Below are 20480 nucleotides of genomic sequence, written 5' to 3' on the forward strand. Positions count from 1 at the left end.
GCCCACTGCCTGCTTTTGTCTGTTATAGCCCAACTCCTCCCTGTCTCCTAGCAGCTGGGCACAGATCACACCTCACAGCCTCCCACACGGTCTAATTTCTGGTCACAGGCATCTTGGGTTTGGGAGGCTGCGCAGCAGAAAAGCACACAGGCTCTGGAGACACGAGTTCAGCCCAGTCCTTGCACCAGCCGTGTTCAGAACTGGCAGAGGGCTGTGGTAAGGATTCATGGTGACAGCTTATGTAAAGTGCCAGCCCAGAGTGGAGGATTAATGCATCCTTCCTTTTATTGTGTGGTTGGCGAGGGGCAGACAGGGGGAGAATCCCAAGCAGGCTCCAAGCTGCCAGCACAGAGCCCAACGCAGGGCTCGAACTCACGAAACCGTGAGATCATGACCTGAGCCAAAATCAAGAGTCAGATGCTTAACCAACTAAGCAACCCAGGCGTCCCCTTTTTATTTCATCAAATACTGAAGCAAATCCTGATTTGGAACAGATCTTAAGAAAGAAGACTTTGGTTATCCTGAACTAGAGATCTTTGCTTATAGATCACTTAGCTTATAGATCACTTACATTTTGCTTAAGAGTTCTGAATTTAAACTCTATCAAGGTCCTGGTTTCCAGGTATTTTCAGCTAACATTTTGTTTTTTATTATTTCTTTTGAGAGAGAGAGGGACAGAGAGAGAGCACAAGGTGGGGGGGGAGGAACAGAGAGAGAGGGAGAGAGAGAGAATCCACACTGTCAGCACAGAGCCCAATGTGGGGCTCAGACTCATGAACTGTGAGATCATGACCTGAGCTGAAATCAAGAGTCAGACACTTAACTGAGCCACCCAGGCGCCCCCAGCCTAACAGTTTTAAATGCTGAAGAGATGACTGAATTGCATTATATGGAATTATAATGGTGAAAGTCTTTCTGCTCTGGGTTCCTAGCCAGAGGCCCTGAAAGTCTGGAAACTTTATATTGAATAAATTTGTAGGAGCAACACTTGAACCTAACTGTGGCCAGCTGTATGTCTGCCTCTGAAAATGCCTCCTGCTTATTCAGGTGCAGCTCATTTTTCCTCTTGAGCTATACTTAGATTCCTGAGCAGAACTTAAACTGACATTTCTCCAAGAATGTTCTCTTTGTGATAGAAATAGGGAAGGGTAATATAAAAAAAACAATTTTTTTTTGTTCTTAAAGTATGTAAACTAACTCAAGCAAGGGGTTATTCTTCTAAAGCCTATAATATTGTGACAGAAGATATTTCCTTGGATGGTTTTAAGAAAACAAAAGCAAGAAATACATCTCAACTGTCAATGCCTTATTAAATTAAATGTCATTGCCAGAGATTAGAGGAGAATTAGGAGCCTCTGAATACCTTATTTAAATCTAACCAGAGTTGCTGTGTTTGAGGAGAGGAAAACAGACTGTAGTAATACCAAATTTATTCATCTTTCAAAATGGGGCATCTACAAATCAATATTTGATGTATGGATCAATATATTTTTTAATAGGTTTAATTTATTTAGCAATCTCTACACCTAACATGGGGCTCAAACTCACGACCCTGAGATCAAGAGTTGCATGCTCTTCTGACTGGACCAGGCAGGTACCCGTGGATCAGTACTTATTTGGGGAAGTGATGAAGTATGGAACCTCTCATATGAACAGTTTGCAAGCTATTTTCTGAGAAATGCTAAAGAATAAATGTGTAAATTCCTGTGAACTCCATTCTTAAAGAAAAACCAAGAAATTTTACTTTTAAATAAAAATTTCTATTTAAGTTATTAAAATTTAACAGTTTCGAATAATAACTAACAATTACTGCCAAGTAATTAAAAAAGAAGATAATATAGTTTGGATTGAGGAGAACTTGTAGTCAGGTAAAGTATTAAGAAATGACATGGTTCAAATATATAGTAATAAATTCAAAACTCTTAAGTGAATGATTTTTTACAAAACTTACCAAAGAACAAAAATTGCAAGGGGCCAATGATGTATAGAAAAATCAGGATAACCACCAAAAGTAAAGCACCTGGGTCTCATGTTACATAAGTTTGTTCAAGAAAAACATTCATTTATTGAGCACAGTTGACTTTGTGCCAAGTAGTATGCTAGGATTTCACTAATTCACTCTGGTTCTCTTATCTTGGAAGAGATTTGTACTAAACAAAATAGTAAAAGAACAGGAAACATTCAAAGAAAAGAATATTCTTGAAAGCTAACACATAGCATAGTTACAGTGGCATGGTTGTGAATGTTTGGTCTGTGGCAATGTGGCCTCACAGTGTCCTGAAGTTTTATTGTAGATCCTCTGGAGTTTGTGATAATAGAGATAAGTTTCTAAGATTCAAATGACTTTCCATGTTTATCTCCTTTTATGTTTTGCAGGTAGAGTTAAAAAATGCATATACAATTAAGACTATTTTATGGTTATTTTATCAATAACTCCTGAAATCTTTACCTACTTATGAATTTCAACCCACTTTCTACATTTTGATTTATTTTTAGATCTGTTTGTATAGATGGAAAGCATCAGGAAGCCTTTTTACTGGCTCAAGGTCACAGAATGCTGGAACCTGGTCTTGTTCCTCTGGGCCTTTAGTTCTTTCCAACCTATCAGGCCGCAAGCCCAATAATATCCATGCAAGAAATTCTGTATGTGGTTTCATTGAAGTTGGGGTAGAGACGAAGATGTTTAAGTAGAAAATAAAAAATCAGGAGAATGGGAGATTGTGTTCTTTGGAAAATGTGAGTGCCAGGCTTATTTTTCAACAACCAACTCGGAGTCTTATACTAATCATTATACCATAAAGCCATGTTTTAACCATGAAGAAAAATTTTCAGTTGCATGGTGTGATGGTGTCGAAAAGAGATCTAACCTGGAGTTTGAAACTTTTTTCAAGAGCATGTTTCTTATTGTGGGGTCAGTGGACCACTTGTGTTAAAGTCATCTGGAGAGCTTGGCCAGACTGCTATTCCTGTATCCCTTCACTCAGTCTGCAGCTTCAGGAACTCCTCAGGTAATCCTGATGTGTACTAGGTTGTGAGGGGCTGCCCTGAGGTGAGCTACCGAGCTTGGTACGCTGTAGGTGTGCCTAGTGGGTCCTAGGAAAAACAGAATAGGCAAAGATGGTGATCCAGATGGCTGCTTCATGGTCTTTCCCTTCCCCCCCACCCCCCTGTCATTGAAGGGTATCCTCTAGGAACAGTAGTTCCTTCTGCTCTCTACTACTACCTGTGTAGACCAAGGGTTCCAGGATGGGCACGTTTGGGCGCATTACTACCCCTCTTCAAGAATCACTATCTGCATCTGTAAAATGGGCACAATATTAGTATCCACTTCATAAAGTTGTTAGGAGATTATTAAAGTGCTTAGAACAGTGCCTGGCATTTAATAAACAAGAAATGATAGCTGCTATTATATGCATATTTTTCAAAAGCTTGATGCATTTTGAAACATTTCTTCTGCTGCCTAGTGAATTGTCCAGTTTTAATTCGTTCTTTGCCTAAAGAAAGTTATTGAATTGTTTGCTTCTTTTTTTGTGTTCACCATACTTGGAATATACAACTATGGCAACATCTAGAACACTTGATGTGCACTTGTTTCACGTGTTCATCTCCCCACAGCCCAAGGGTAGGGACCAGGTATTATTCACATAGCACACAGCACAGAGCTACCAAATGGCAGGCAAAATTAAGTGTTCGGTTCTATTAACTACTCTAACGTTAAAATGAAAGTATTCCGTGGCTCAAAATATTTCCAGACCTTAACTCTGGAGGCTTAAATAGGTTATACCTATGCTGTATCACCAGAAAACAGTGTTTGAAAGTATCATTTGATAATCATATTGATTTACACTATCAAGTAAAATAGGATTAGAAAATTTAGTTCTTCAATGTTATAGCAGAATAATTTGTTTTTCATTGCATATTATACATATTTCCTATGACCGTCAGAATTTAATTAGAATTTGAATAATCAAAATTCAGTACATATTTGTATAATACCTATCAAATCATAGTTACTTATTTTAATCTCTCACTTGGTCTGAATATCTGGAATATGTCTGGAATATTGGCAGGCAATGTATTCTAAAGTATTTAAATATCTAAACCTTACATCATTGCATTCCCCGAATTGGAAGCTTTGTGATCTGATCTGATCTTCCTGGCATATTTTCCGTTTGCAAAGGACTAACACCAGTAGAGTATAATTTCAAAATCAGATGTTTGATTAATGAATTTGAGCCAATACTCAAAGAACAGATATTTATTGAGTGCTGACCAGGTGCAAGATTCTTAAACCTTAGAATATCTAGTCCAAAGAGGACTTGTACAGATTCTGACCTCAAAGAACTTACAGGCTGGAGGGGAACGTAAATATGTAAAAATACTTACTTTATTCTTAATGGAAATTTTAAGAAAGTGCTAGGGGAACTTAGGGGAGATGATTATGGGGATTGATCACATAAAATCAAGGTGAATTGGGCCAGGGAGGCAACTCTTCCAGGGAGGAGTCAGTTAATATTCCTAGGCATGCATGTTGCTCAGTAATTGCAACATATACTTTTCCTGAGAGCAGAGTTGACATTGTGGTGGTGTCTTATTCTAGGTACTCTCCTTTTTCTTCATTGGTTTGATGTCCATGATGATTCCCCTGTGTGGTGTCTTTGGGGCCCTCATTGCTGTCTGTCTCATCATGGGTCTCTTCGATGGATGCTTCATTTCCATTATGGCTCCCATTGCCTTTGAGTTAGTTGGTGCCCAGGATGTTTCTCAAGCAATTGGATTTCTACTTGGATTCATGTCTATACCCATGACTGTGGGCCCACCTATTGCAGGTAAATGTAATGGTTCTCCAGTAATTATATGTAAAATATATTATGATTTATTGGTTGGTGGTCTTTTGCTTTTGTATGTGCCTTATTGATAACGTTTTTAATAAGACCAGCTGTAGATGGCATGTTGAAAAAGTTTGCTGAGGAGTCTCTCTTATCCTTATTGATAATCTGACACACTCAGTAAAATATGTAATTGCAATCTTCTGGGCTTTAAGCTTTTACAATTCCTGTATTTCACTTAGTATGTGTTTTGGAGAAATGGGAACATAGTTTCTTTAAAAAAAGAGGTGAAGATTCTAAAAGATTTCTAAATATGTATGCTTTGGGCAAGAGATCGTATCCCCCCTAGAAATAATTAATGAAAAATACCATTTAGTGGAAACAACTCAAGTGTTCATCAGTGGATGAATGGACAAACAAAATGTGGTGCAGCCATAACGGGATATTATTCGGCCATAAAAAGGAATGAAGTATTGTACCAATACATGCTACCAGGTGATGAACCTTGAGAACATTATGCTAAGTGAAAGAAGCACAAATACAAAAGGTCACATACTGTATGATTTTATTGATATGAAATATCCAGAATAGGTAAATCCACAGAGGCAGAGAGCAGATTGGTGGTCTCCAGGGGCTGGAGGGAAGGGGGAGTAGGGAATAACTGCTTAACGGGTATGGCATTTCCTTCTGGTGTGATAAAAATATCTGGGGACTAGATAGAGGTGGCGGTTATACAACACTGTGAATGTGGTAAGTGCCACAGAAATGGTTAATTTATGTTATGATGCATTTCACCTTTAGAAATCTTCTCAATAGCATAAAATTGTCTCATGTTCAATATCACTGGGGTGCCAGTGAATTATTAGATTAGAATCTGATAAAATTAGGATAAAATTCAAATGTATTTATTATCGTTGGTGTTTGGCACGTAAGGGGCTCAGAGAAAGTTCATTCTCGTGTCCAGAATCGCACATATCTAGCAACTTTTCCCGCTGGGAACCTAGTCACGAATCAAGCACACAGAGTCACTAAAGGTCACAGTCTCCCTGTAGCAGGAAAACCCTCCAGCCCTTCTTTCCCTGCCTGCAGGTAATAGACTATTCACACTATTTTTACACCTTACAAACGTAGATTTCTAGGGTTTCCAAGTCAAAAGCAGATAATAAGCAGCACTTTGGTAGGAATGGTGTTTGCAACTAGAAATAACTGATAACAGACCAAGAATAAGGAGATAACTGGAAACTTCCTAAGTTGGCAGAACAGCACCCAGCAACTGGCAGCAGAAAGCTCTTGACTCCTCAGGAGCTTCTGATGGATCATGGTATTACAGTCCAAACATGATGACTGGTGTTCATAAGGAAGGAAAGGGTCAGTATATAAGGAATATTCTGACTCAGAAGATAAGAAAATTGTAGATTTAGATATATTGTATATTTTATGTTTCTATCGAGAATAAATGCACACTTCATGTGTCGGTACTTGACAGATTCTCAGCTGTTTATTTAGAAAAGTCAGATACTCCATACAGTTTGTTCCCTGGACATTTCTGATAACTTAGGTCTTATGGTAAAAGTTACAAAAGTTTAAAAACACTAAGATAGGGGCACCTGGGTGACTCATTTGCTTAAGTGTCCGGCTCTTGGTTTTCGCTTGGGTCATGGTCTCGCGGTTTGTGGGTTCAAGCCCCACTGGGTTCTGCACTGACACTGAGGAGCCTGCTTGGGATTCTCTCTCTGCCCCTCCCCTGCGCACGTGTGCGCGCTCTCTCTCTCTCAAAAATAAATAAATAAACGTTAAAAAAAAAAACCACTAGGATAACTTTTAAAATCTGGATTTTGTGGGGTGTCTGGCTGGCTCAGTTAGTAGAGTATGTGACTCTTGATCTTGGGGTTATAAGTTCGAGCCCCATGTTGGGTGTAAAGGTTACTTAAAAAATAAAATCTTAAAAAAATTTTTTTTTTAATGTTTTTATTTATTTTTGACAGAGAGAGACAGAGCACATGTGGGGAAGCAGCAGAGAGAGAGGGAGACGCAGAATCTGAAGCAGGCTCTAGGCTCTAAGCTGTCAGCACAGAGCCCGACGGGGGGCTGGAACTAATGAACTACGAGATCATGACCTGAGCTGAAGTCAGACATTTTACCAACTAAGCCACCCAGGCACCCCAAGAATAAAATCTTTTTTAAAAAACCTGGATTTTGTTAGAGAAATTAGAAATAAGGAGTATTCAAAATAACCGTTTTTAGAAGCAGAGCCCAAGGATCTCTGTTTTATGTTTTAAGCAAAAAACATAAGAATATATGTTTTACTCCCACGTGCTGATAAATGTATGTAACAGTCTTTTTCATCCTCTTAGATCTATAATTTTTGTTACGATTTCGGATCATAATTTTAAATATAGTTTCATGTTATTTCATAAACAAATAGGCCTAAGAAAGATGTGAAATGTAGACGTTGTAAGGACCATTACACCAAAGGTCAGAATACCCCAAATGGCCTTTGAATAGTTTTGAGAAAGCCAAAGCTTGGTTGCGAATATTTTTTTCCATGTAATAACTTGGTGTAAAAACCCATAGGCTTGTAGTCTGTGATGAGATTAAAGATCTAAGATCTTTTCCTTCCTCCTATCAGGAAAGGTTTATACCTCAGACCCATTTCCTAGGCAATGTCTGATATTTGAGATGGTTGAACTAGTCCTGCTGAGATGAAGTTGTTAGCTTAGGAGGAGGCCATCAGTGTGATTGATCTGAGACCCCTAAAAGCCACACTTGGTTTTCTCTTGGTGACAGTTTTTTCCCTTCCCAGGGTTACTTCGTGACAAGCTGGGCTCCTACGATGTGGCATTCTACCTCGCTGGAATCCCTCCCCTTATTGGAGGTGCTGTTCTTTGTTTTATCCCATGGATCCACACTAAGAAGCAAAGAGAGATTGGTAAAACCACTGGAGGAGAAAAGATGGAGAAAATGTTGGAGAACCAGAACTCTCTGCTGTCAAGCTCACCTGGAATCTTTAAGAAAGAATCTGACTCTGTTATTTAATGTCTTATATACCTCCAACCAGACTGGACTTGCTTTCGGAAGTTTAAGCAAGTTTCCCTTTTATATGAATTGCAAATTTCCTATTTTTTTAATTACATCTTAAGAATAGCACAATAATTGGGAAATAGAACCCTTATTACTACAAGAACCATTTCTGCCACTGAATAGCTAGCTGTTTGATATTTCCATGAGTTTGGGGGCAGAGACTATGGTATATGAAAACATGTCTGAAAGTCAAATATTAAGAGAATTGAAGCTATTCCAAAGCAACTTTGGAAACTGTGAATGCTAATAAGCTTATACAAATATTTAAAAATACCTCGGGGCGCCTGGGTGGCTCAGTTGGTTGAGCGTCCGACTTCGTTCGGCTCAGGTCGTGTTCTTGCTGTTCGTGGGTTCAAGCCCCGCATCAGGCTCTGTGCTGACAGCTCGGAGCCTGGAGCCTGCTTCGGATTCTGTGTCTCCCTCTCTCTGCCCCTCCCCTGCTTGCACTCTGTCTCTCTCTCTCTCTCTCTCTCTCTCTCTCTCAAAAATAAATAAATGTTTTTAAAAAAATTAAAAAAAAATACCTCACGCTATACTGAAAGGGTTGCAATTTGGTTAGGACTGGAAATAACGTTTATCGTCTCACATGGTGTTTTTAGTTCTGGTATCTCCGTTTTAATTTCTTCTGCTATTTGGAAACTTTTTACCTTTAAGTCTGGATTCTAGATAATGTCAGACCTACCTAAACCTCAAGTCTATGTTAAAGCTGCTTGCCTGCTGTTAAGTAAGATACGAAATTAAGTTATCCTGACTTGCTTCGGTGTCAGGGGAACTTCTTGGTGCTGATGGTAACTGTGTTCAGATTCAGTACATGTGAGATGAAAAGGATCCTGTTCATTAGGGCAGAGCAATTTGGAAATCAGGCGCTTCTTCCACTTACTTTTTGTTCTCTTTTGGTTTGCAGTATGTTTTACTCAGGTAGCCAGAAACACCCCAAATTTCTGAAATTGTTTCAATGTTAACAATAAAGTAAAATAGAATGAATGAAAGAGATTCTGGCAGTTTTAACATAGAATTTTTCTGACTTCTGACTTTGTTGGCACTAGACTTGACGTTTCAGCAGAGTCTTACCGAGCATGTTATCAAGTTGCAGTTTCAGGTGCAAATGGCGAAAAAAATCTTTTAATCATGCAGAAGGTATTTCTGGTGGAAATAATTGCTCAAATTGGTTTATAAAATTAATGGGTCTTGAAAGGTTAAAAGCACTTATAAAGAGAAATAACTTCTGTATTTCTCAAACTTTCTGGCAAAAATTTGCACTCATCAGTATTTATCCTAGCATGCTCCCCATTAACATTCCCAATATTTTTTCTATTTATACAAAAACACTTGTATGAAAGCTATTAAAGTTTTAAGGACCTAAACATTAGAACCGAAGTCATGCCATGACCTATACTCGTCTACAAAAAACTAAGAACAATTTCCTCATCCTGAAACTATACTTTAGTACCACATGTTTCTTATTTATGTCTTTGAAAATTAATAATATGCAAAGTATATTTAATTCCTAAGTATAAATGTGTATTAGAGCTTCCTCAAACGTAGCTTGTTCACTTGGGAAGAATGCTGTCTTTTTCTAAAGCACCTTCAGGATCCATAGGTTTCTAACTTCTCTGGATGGACAGAAACTTAATCTATTATCTCCCTGCTTTTCTTTTCAGCTTCTATTGTTTCTTTGCCTCTAGCTGAGGATATAGGTACCTGAAGAGCATATGAATTTGTAGTTGTTGACGGGGGTGGGGCAGGGCACACAGGGGGCTGGAGGGAAGCGAGGCAGTTAATTAAACAGCTAGAAAAACCCCAAAGTTCAAAATAGGAATGCTGAATGCGGAATTTATTTTTAATAGGATTTTAAGTGATTTTTTTATTGTGAAGACATCACTTAGCCATTTACTACATACACATGGTTGCAACTTCCAGTACTTCTATATTTCATATTTAGGAAACTTGGGGAATTTGTTTTTTGGAAGGTTCTGTTGCTTAAAAGAACAACTATATTTTGACCATACTGCCCTTTCATATTCTTATTTTAAAGCTTTTAGAAAATGACTTAGAAATGATAATGTAAGATATTATTGGATTCATTTATTCACACCCAGTTACATAAAACATTATTTCCTGATTATTATCAGTACTTTTGAGAACATACAACTAAGATCAATCATCAAACTTGCCATTAGAAACATTTTTTTTTGATAGTTTTAGCATAGACTCCTAAGACTGCCTCACCCCCTTTTTACAGAAAGAATTCTAAAAGAGAAAATTTGCTCTGTAAAGACCTCCAAAATGTTTTCCCTTTCAAAATTTGGCTGATTTTAGAAAGAAAAAAAAGTAACAATCTGACTTGCTCTTGCTTGGTTAGTTTCCATAATAAAAGAGCAAAGTGACTGAAGTATTAATAGTATTTAGTATAGTATTTAGATCTCAGAATATTTTGTGTACAGTATTACACATATGCAGCTTTCAGTCTAATGGAATGAATTAAATGGGATCTATGATACTGAAAGAGCTCCACTATAATAGACTGTTATGGGGAGGTCTGTGCTGTAATAATATAAAGTTAAAAAGTATAAATGATGCTGAATTCTATAAAATGCATATTTCATAACATGTTGTTTGGTACAAAAAGTTCTAGAAGTCTGAAGTTTAAAGATAAAATGAAAAATACTAATATTCATAAGGATTTGTGTTTTAGACAAGAAATAGTACCATAATCTTTCAAAGTAAATCCTTTGTAATCTCTGAACAGAGCGTTACTATTGCAATAAAGTGACTCGATGGGCCTAAATTTTTTGGTTCAATCCAGACACTTTTTTGAGAGGAAAAGAATAGAGTCAGAACTCTGCTTTCTATCTCATCATGCTAATTCTGATAAAACTCAGCAAATTCTCAAATTCAAAGGTTCTGGTATTTGAGGCCAACAGCATAAAGGGAGCAACTGTTTGCTCCCTTTACAGAGACTCTGGATCAGGTACTATTGCCTATGGATCTTCCAGAAACATTGCAGTTAAATTTTACTGTGGTAGACGTTATTAGGATCCATCCATTTCAGTAGTAATAAACCACCCAGATCAATACTTTATTCAAAATTTATAAATTTCTTTGATCCCAGTTAAAATCCTTAGTCTACAGTCCTACGACAAGACTTGTAATATCCACTGGAAGTTGCATCATGCTTGCATTAAGCTTCAAATTCTATCCGTAAATAGAAACAAGACTTCATTTGTACTTCCTGATCCATTGTATCTGTTTATACATGTTTGCAGAAGATCCCCTCCCAAGTATGAAGAAAACCTTAACTCTGTTGGCTTCAACTTTCCACACTTTTAAAGTAAATGTACACCTAATTGTAAATAAACATAGGTTTGTCTTTACTTATGGTAATTCTAATCCTTTCAACTGCATTTAAGAATATTTTAATTTGTACCATTGTTATTTACAAACCACTTTATGTCCAAATGACTTTTGTGCTTAAGTGAATAGAAAACTGAATAGAAAATGCGATTAGGGGTAGGCAACCTCCAGCATGGGTAGCATAAGGGAAGTTCCTGGCCATGCACTTTTCCACCTTTTTTTTTTTTTTAATATTTATCCATTTTTGAGGTGGGGTGGGGGGACAGAGAATCTGAAGTGAGCTCCCTGCTGACAAGCAGTGAGCCTGATGTGGGGGTGGGGCTTGAACCCACAGACCTCAAGATCATGACCTGAGCTGAAGTCTGATGCTTAACCAACTGAGCCACCAAGGCACCCCCCTATCCTTTCTTAGGCCTCATTTGTTTCCTCTTCGTATTATCTTTATCCTTATCATTCTTTCCCCCTTTACTTCCCTCTGTCTTTCAAAAACCTGCTCAAGAGTCCATTGACATCCTTGCTTAGTTCCACTGGCTGTTTATTGCACTACTTACTGGTCCCTATGGCTTCACAGGATGAAATCGCATCCAGTTTCACGTCACCTGTCACCTGGTAGAATAGCTTGCTCTCAGCCTTCAACTTAGAGTTCTATTGGTCTCCGTTGAAAAAATTGTTTAATTGTGTGATTAAAATTTGGGGAGGAAGTGATAGAGTTATATATTTGGCATCTTTTGTGCTAATATATAAAACTTTATTTAAATGTTTAATGCTTTCAGAGAAAAGATCAAGTTCTCAAATATTTTCAGAGAGCATAATTTTTTACTTTGATTTTCATATTCCATTGAGAGCACATCATGGAGGATGCTGTGGAATGTAGTGGCCTCTCAGAGACGGCTCCTAATGAAATCTGCTGCAGGCTGATACTTTATGGTAAAGGGTGTTAAATTCCCAGAGCCTAGAGGTACAAGTGGAAAGGATAAGTTAATTAGCTCTAGTTTAAAAAATAGGTAAAAAGGGATGCCCTGTAAACAGGGTGGTTCAGTCAGTTAATCCGCCTCTTGGTTTCAGCTCAGGTCATGATCTTGCAGTTCATAGGATTGAGCCCAGCATCAGGTTCTGTGCTGACAGTGCAGAGCCTGCTTGGGATTCTCTCTCTCCCTCTGCCTGCCCCCCACCTCTTTCTCAAAATAAATAAAATAAACTTTAAAAAAAATGTAAACAATCAGGGGCGCCTGGGTGGCTCAGTTGGTTGAGCGTCCAACTTCAGCTCAGATCACGATCTCACAATTTGTGAGTTCGAGCTCTGCGCTGACAGCTCAGAGCCTGGAGCCTGCTTTGGATTCTGTGTCTCCCTCTCTCTCTGTTCCTCCCCCACTCACAATCTGTCTTTCTCTCTCTCTCAAAATAAAAACATTAAAACAAATTTTTTTAAATATGTAAACAATTTAAGTTTTAGACTCCTTAGGAAATTTCTAATTGAAAACTTCATCATTGCTGGCATAAACATTAAGGAGCATTTTTTGCATTAGGCTAAAAATTGTTGCTTTTTCCCACGTGTGAAAAGGAGAAGGAAGTGAAACATTATTTTACATTTATATTCTTTAAAAAAATTTTTTTAAAGTTTTTATTTATTTGAGAAAGAGAACACAAGCAGGGGAGGGGCCAGAGAGAGGTGAGAGAGAGAGAATCCCAAGCAGGCTCTGCACTGTCAGCACAGAGCCCCACATGGGGCTCGAACCCATGAACTGTGAGATCATGAACTGAGCCAAAATCAGGAGTTGGACACTTAAATGACTGAGCCACCCAGGCACCCGTACATTTATATTCTTTAATTTGAAAGATAAGTGGTATCTTGGCTAAGAGAAAAATGTATCATCCATCATAATTTAATTAACTCTTAAAAACAAAACTGTGCCTTGTTATTAAAACAGAAGAACAAGTTGGCCATTTGTTAACGGTGATGTGGTAATGTGAAATAAGGACACAGGAGACAAGGAAGGCTGACAATCATTAATTCTGCTCATATTACAGTAACTGAGTTTTGTTGATACTTTGGTGTAAAGGAACTAAAAAGACCATCTAGAGCTGAGTTTGAGACTGGTTCACGGGGCAAAGAAGAACGAGGAGAGCAACAGAGAGCTCCTGGGCTCACTATAATCTTATAGTCACAGCCATTTTTATCAGTTGATTTGTTGGCAAACACTAACGCTTTGTTTTATAAATACACTATAGAGTGATAGGTTACAGTGTCAAAAATAAAGGGCCAAATGCCCATAGCTAAATGTGAAAACCGCATACAACTTAGAACCACAGTTACTGAACTTACATAAATGTGGACTTGATCAGATGACTTTAGATGACTCCTGAGACAATAAAGACCCAGAAAACAATTTACGTCACATCTCTGAATCACTCAAACCTTGAAACTTGGGACATAGTTTACTTAGCGTGTCCATTTTAAAATTGTCAGTTTTGAAAGAGTAAACATTAATCATCTTGACATCTATACACTCAAGGAAATCCTCATGGTTTCTTGACAGGATACAATATAGGAGGCTACCTCATTTACAAAACAGATGATTTCAAATTTTTGTTAGTATGTTAGAAAGACATTGGGAATGAAATAAAACCTTTCTAAGTACTTGATCCTGATGGTCCACCTACCTCAGCTTTCAGTGTCCAACTAAAAGCCCCGCTTAATCAATTCTTGCTTAATCAGAAGGGAGCTAGTGGTGATTCTGAGATCGAAAGGCAAGGGAGTCCAAGTAGTAAAGGGGGCCACGATATCAGTAAAATTTCCTAAGTGCTTTGTTCTGACAAGTGGCTATAAGAAGAACAAAAAAAGGAATATTAACTAATGTGCCCTGTGGATAATCTGAAACAGAAAAACTGGAGAAATTTATAATTGCTATATAATAATGAACACTTACTAAAATGCTTCACTAGTGGCTTTTCAAATTATACTGGCAGCTTGACGATGAACTCTTGTTTTCATTTGTGTTTTCTTTGGCAGGAAAATGGATGATCACTGACAACAGATTATATGCTTGTGCCTTACTTAACCTTACAGCTTACATGTTAAACTCCTGTCAGAGGCACCCCTTTCCTAGTGGAACAGGGACCACTGGAGTTTTTAAAAATGCTGTCGTTGAGTGTGGCAACAGTGAAGGAGTTAACTCCCAAGTTCCTAATCTAATTAAAGATGTTTCTAGCCTTTCAGTATGCATGTTGTAAGAAAAGTATTTTGGAGTTGAATGTCACTAACCATGCATATTGTAGGAACTATCGATATAAATTAACATTTGTAAATCTAACTAAGTCTGTGATAATATTTTGGAGCCTCTGATGTATAACTTTTATTCTTTACCAGATAATACTTTTCAGTATCTGTCCATATTAGAAGAGTCATTCCGTTAAATATCTTAAATGTGGGTAAGCACAAAAACATTTTCTGTTATGATATTCTCTAAATTAAATGTAGTCTTCTGTAGTATGTTCTAATATGCTAGAAAGTTAATGGGTCAAAGTATCTTTCATAGTTCAGTCTATATTGGAAGAGTATGTCAGGGACTGAGAGTTTCATGAGTGCTGTTTTTGGATCCCGTACAATGAGCACACTATATATTTGGTGCCTTTTTTTCCTACCAAAGAAAGATTAGGTCAAAACTGGTGCTAAATTTCATGTTCCTTTCAAAATTATTTTTTCTTTTTAAATATAACACAATAGGAGAGGTGTAGATCCAGCAGTATTATGCATGTTGTATTTTGTATATACATCTAAGGAAAAAAAACCTCACCTAAAAACCAGTATCTACTTAGAGGTATATGATTTTTGTTAACACATAAGGCTTCCAAGTGTAAAACTGGTACGAAAATAATCACGAAATGAAAACTTAGTAATGAACATAGCCCCCCAAGGTAATAACTTTAAGGAAGAGGTCCCGTACAATGCTATATGTCAATTATATCTCAGTTAAAAAATACAAAAGTCCCTTATCAATGTTTCTAGCACAAAGTTAGCTATTCAAAGTATCCTGTAACTCTGAGAGGGTACAGAGAAAATTTTATGTATGTTTCATCGTGTATCTATATTTACATATGTACAAAATAGCTTTCTAATAAGCTTATTTTAAGTAGATATTTTAAGCTATTTTTCAGGCTAATATTCGAGTTTGGGGAGTCATCAATCTCAAAACTTGGACAATGAGTTACATTAAAAAAAAATTCTCACTGAAAGTATCATCGTTCGTCTTTCAGATTTAACAAAGAATTGAGTGAGTAAGGACCACATCTGGGTGTCAGCAAACCTCAGATCTATGGTTTATTAAGGGTTCTCAGCATGTCATGGTTGTAGCCAATTGTATGACACCCACCTAAAATTCCACATGGATCTCTGAGTTTTAATGTCTCGTAAGTAGGATTCAGATGAAGTGAGGACAACAGGTTTTTATTTAATCCTGCTGACTTTTGTAGACTGCCTTAACTATGAGGATTTTATAAATGTAAATTAGGAAAATGGTGCACTATAGAAAATTAGGAAGACCATACTAGAGTATACCGGATTCTCTGCTAACTAATGGTAACTCCTTTCTACTGTTAACATGAGTTAAATGTGGAGGGGAGAATGGGGACTTGTTCATCAGAAGTCACTGTACAGTGAGATTAAATATCCCTTTAGTAACTTCTGATGTAACTTAATTTATTGTGATTGGAGAACTGTACGTTTTGCAAAGGCACTGCACAATGCTTGATAAATTTGCATTTTGTCAGTTCGTTCTCCGATCGGTTTATTTTAGCCTGAAAGTTGGAGCCACAATAAACAGAACCCTACAGTTTTAAGAGACAGCTTGGATATTTTAAGTATCTCCTCATATAATGTGACATTTTTCATGTCACCTTATTTTAATGTTTATCTCAAAAAGTAATTTGTAAATTATGTGCATGTTTTCAAGGTTAGAAAAACATGCTGTATCTTAGACCTCAAAACCAAATTATTCCAAGTGCACACTGTGCACCAGAGCGTGGCTCTGCTTCTCTACCTACACAGGATGCCATTTTTGGCACAGTTGTTTTAAGTGTAGATCACTATGTGAAATGATTATGTTGGATTTGATCAGTATGCAGTATTTTAGCATTTGCCTTTAAAACCTGTTTTTTTCTTTTTAAGGAGTATAATTTATAATTGATTTTTTTTTATAATGTGCAATTTCATATAGATAAGCAAATCCTTTTTAATGAAAAGAGCTTTGTAATCATTTGGAGAAGAAAATCATTTACTGTGGAACAATGTGATATTCTCAGTAAATACAATAAAAAAATTCTAGCAAATTCCTTTAAGGCTTTGTGATTATACTTACAGAGTTCCCCGGGGAGATGAGGGAAGGAAAAATTACTGAGGTGAAGGAAACTGTCTGTGTTGAAGAAAAGAAAAATAAGCTGTGTGCTTTTTAAGCTGCATACACGTATTCCAAGTGTGTTTGGGTATTGTTATTCCTCCTTGGTAAGCGACACGGATAGAAATAATCCCAAAGCACTGGCTAGTCCCAAAAGTAGTTCTCTTTGACACTCTTTTTTTGTAGTTTGAATTACATTACTGTTTTACTTAAACTGATGAAATGTATTACATTCAGCTGGTACTTGAGACCCCTGCCTCGCTGACACTTTCAAGGGATGATCCAGAACAGGCTGGCATTTTGGTGGAGACCCACTTAGAGAAAAACTGACTCTGTAGTCAAGGGTTATGTATTGTTTGATGTGCCCTAACTACAAAGCCAATCATTATTTACATTTAATGGTGCTAAAGAAAATGTATACATTAAACTCGAGAATATGGGATCTGTGATGTGTCACTTACTCCAAAATTATTTACATGCCTGCACATAGGTGCCAGAATGTGCAGGCCATCGGAAGCCTTTTGAGAGAACCGTGAGGGACTAGGTATGACGGATTGTTACTGATCTTAAGTAGGATAAAATTCACTCTCCCGGGAAAATAATTTTTACAGAAAACAATTTCTAATGTATATAGAAAACTTCATTTTTCTAGAGGCATAGCTCAAATCAAATAATTACTGTATCCGACTTAGGCTAGAAAGTTCTCAAATCTCCTGCTAATGAACCTAAAACTTTAGATTGAAGAGTTCTTTTTTTAAACTCTGAGTCACCGGTGTCTTCTTGAACCCTTCCAGGGATAGGAAGCTCACTACCCCCACCCCAAATGGTGGTCTCTTCTGTAGCTGGGCCCTTTGCTTCCCACAGTCACCCCATTTAGCTTAACCACCTGTCCTTGTCCCCTTGTCCCAGCTTAACCACCTCCCTCGCCACTCTTGGACTTCTGTCAGTTACTGATTCCAGCAAACGGCCAGTATTTATGGGGAGCAACTTTATTTCCACTCACACCCAAAAGCAACACTTGAAACCTTGTCATCTCTGGAAGTGGCTTCATCTATGAAGTCTTTTTTTGTTTGTTTTTAATGTTTATTTATTTTTGACAGAGAGAGAGAACAAGTAGGGAAGGGGCAGAGAGAGAAGGAGATACAGAATCTGAAGCAGGCTCCGTGCTGACAGCAGAGAGCCCGACGCGGAGCCTGAACTCACGAAACGTGAGATAATGACCTGAGTCAGATGCTTAACCAACTAAGCCACCCAGATGCCTCAAGTCTTTTTTTTTTTAAGTTTATTTATTTATTTTGGGAGACAGAGACGGAGGGGAGAGAGAGAATCCCAATCAGTCTCCATACTGTCAGCATGGAGCCCAACGTGGGGCTTGAACTCATGAACTTCGAGATCACGACCTGAGCCGAAATCAAGAGTCGGATGCTCAACCAACTGAGCTACCCGGGCGCCCTTCATCTTTGAAATCTCAAATATCAACATCCCTCTCTCTTCTCATGACTTAGTGTCACGTTAATGGAACCCTTTCTCGCTTCCATTTGACCTGCTCTTCAACTCCGAGCTCATCTTCCCGTTGACTCCATTCTCTCCCAATCTCCACTCCCTCTCAATTTACCAGATCTGTTCCCTCTGTCTATTCCCTACCCTTACTCCGGGGATCTAAAAACCGCCAAACAGCTCTCCGAATATTCAGCTCACTAGTTCCCCCTACACCCCCCACTCCTCACATTAAACACTTCTAGCTTCCTCAACTGTCCTGTGTCAATTTTTCCCCCTCTACTGGATCATTTCCATCATCATTATATACCTGCTATTATTTCTCCCATCTTGAGGGAAAAAAGACTTCTTTTAAACTCGCATGCCCCCTGCAGCTACTATCTCATTTCTTTCCATCCATTTAGAAAAGGCCAAAAAAAAAAAAAAAAAAAGGCCAAAAACAAAACTTTGAAAAAATTTCTACTCACCCTCTTCGATTTTATCTCCTATTTGCTTTTAAGTCCTCTCCGTTAGGATTTTACCCCCCACCACTCTGCTGAAACTGCCCTTCTCAAGGGTACCATTGGCCACCACATCACTAAACGAAATCGTCATTTTTCAGTCCTCATTTTATTTGAATGACCAGCAGCACTCAGCACAGGATTCAATCCCTGATCCCTGAATCAGGCTCCCGGTGCCACACACATACCTGGTGTTCCTCCATTCTTTCTAGCCACTCCTTCCCAGTCTCCCACCCCTAAACACTGGGAGCACATCGTAGCTTAGTTTTGGAACCCCTTCTCTATTCTACCTACATGCTCTCCCTAGGTGACCACCCTGGCTCACAACTCGAGTTGTTACCTAGAGGCTATTGGAGCACATACCTCATCACCCTTGAACTTCAGACCTTAGATTCAACTGCCAACCTAACACCTCTAACTGGATGATCTCTTCTGTTCTTTGTTCCCAGAGGTGCTTCTCCTCTGTCTCTTCTCTATAGAACAGCCAGCATGACCCAGTCAAAATGTGTCAGGTGAAGTCAGTCCTCTGTTCAGAAGCCTCCCGTGGCTCCCTCTCTCTCTCTCAGAAAAAGCCGAAGTCCTTGCCATCACCGGCAAAGCTCCACGTGTTCTGGCACCTGTTATGTCTCTGACTGCATCTCCTGCTCTCTCCTCCTGAACCACCTGCCTCATTCCACTTCCATCCTTACATTGCTGCCCCTTGCCCAGGCTGCTCTTCCTCTGGCTGGACTGTTCCTTCCACCTGCATTGTTCTGTCACGTCCTTTAGGGCTTTACTGAAAAGTCTTCTCCGTGAGGCCTTCCCTAACTATTTAAAATTTAATTCCCCCCCACCCCCAGGGCACCTGGATGGCTCAGGTCATGATGTTGAGGTTTGTGAGTTCGGCCTGGCCTCAGGCCCTGTGCTGACAGCTTGGAGCCTGTTTCAGATTCTGTCTCTCCCTCTCTGCCCCTCCCCTGCTCGCGCTCTGTCTCTGTCTCTCTCTAAAGTAAATAAACATTAAACAAAAAAATTTTTTTAAATTTAATTCCCCCTCCCCGACACTTCCTTATCCTGCTTCCCAAGTTAATTTTTTTCTCCTTAGCTAGCAGTTATCACTAGTCATTTATGCTTTATCTTCTTTATTGTCTGGCTTTTACACTAGACTGTAAGTTCCACAAGGGTAAGGTTGTTGTCTATTGTTTTATCTCTAGCACTTAGAAAAATGCCTGGCAGGGGTGACTGGCTCAGTCAGCTGAGTGTCCAACTCTTGGTTTTGGCTTAGGTCATGACCCCAGGGTTGTGGGATCAAGCCCCATGTCAGGTTCTGTACTGAGTGTGGAGCCTGCTTGGGATTCTCTCTCTTTCTTCCTCCCTCTGCCCCTCTCCCCTGCTCTAAAATAAAAATAATAAAAAATAAAAATAAGATAAAAATAAAATCTTTAAAAAATTAAGACAATGAAGGAAAAACGCCTGGCATAGAGAAGGTGCTCAATAATTATTTGTTGACTACATGGTTTCCAAACTTGTCAACACTATAATATTGACTTTCTCCATCTTGGGAACATTCCCCTAGAGAACTCAGCCAGTGCAGCTGGAGTGAGTTGGCAAGATCAGGATCAGGACTGAGGATAGCTTGGCTGGCATGGCTGCCCCAAGGCCAAGGAGAGGGCCTACACAGTCAGGAGATTAATGCCATATATCGGGCTTGAACAGATAAGTGAATAGATTGAGGTTTCCACGGTTGGAGAAGGGAGGCTTCCAACATGGTGCTGTGGTGATGGACTGGAACTGGAAAATGTGGTATGAATATGTGTGTTATGTGTGCACTTGTGCTGGGGGCAGGGATA

At 38.6% G+C, this 20480-nt stretch overlaps 1 protein-coding gene and 1 long non-coding RNA gene across 12 annotated transcripts in view; one reads left to right on the forward strand and one right to left on the reverse strand.

The window, feature by feature from the left end:
* The window catches only part of SLC16A10 (solute carrier family 16 member 10), a 112018-nt gene extending 103831 nt beyond the window's left edge, over positions 1–8187 (forward strand). The window contains exons 5-6 of the mRNA XM_042987004.1: positions 4601–4829; positions 7633–8187. Of these exons, the coding sequence (XP_042842938.1) occupies positions 4601–4829; positions 7633–7865 (462 nt within the window). The 3' untranslated portion in view covers positions 7866–8187. The remainder of the gene's footprint in view (positions 1–4600; positions 4830–7632) is intronic.
* LOC107179307 overlaps positions 1–20480 on the reverse strand; it is a 58539-nt gene that overhangs the window by 21177 nt on the left and 16882 nt on the right. For 6 of the 11 annotated variants that reach the window (XR_006217809.1, XR_001509903.2, XR_006217800.1 and 3 more), the window contains 3 exons: positions 13926–14085; positions 3224–3298; positions 2868–3093 (listed from right to left, as the gene is read on the reverse strand). The exons of 1 other annotated variant lie outside the window; for it this stretch is intronic. This is a non-coding gene — a long non-coding RNA (uncharacterized LOC107179307). The remainder of the gene's footprint in view (positions 1–2867; positions 3094–3223; positions 3299–13925; positions 14086–20480) is intronic. 4 more of the 11 variants (XR_006217803.1, XR_006217802.1, XR_006217805.1 and 1 more) reach the window with 3 other exon arrangements.

This window comes from Panthera tigris, chromosome B2 (assembly GCF_018350195.1).
Source record: "Panthera tigris isolate Pti1 chromosome B2, P.tigris_Pti1_mat1.1, whole genome shotgun sequence".
NCBI lineage: Eukaryota > Metazoa > Chordata > Mammalia > Carnivora > Felidae > Panthera > Panthera tigris.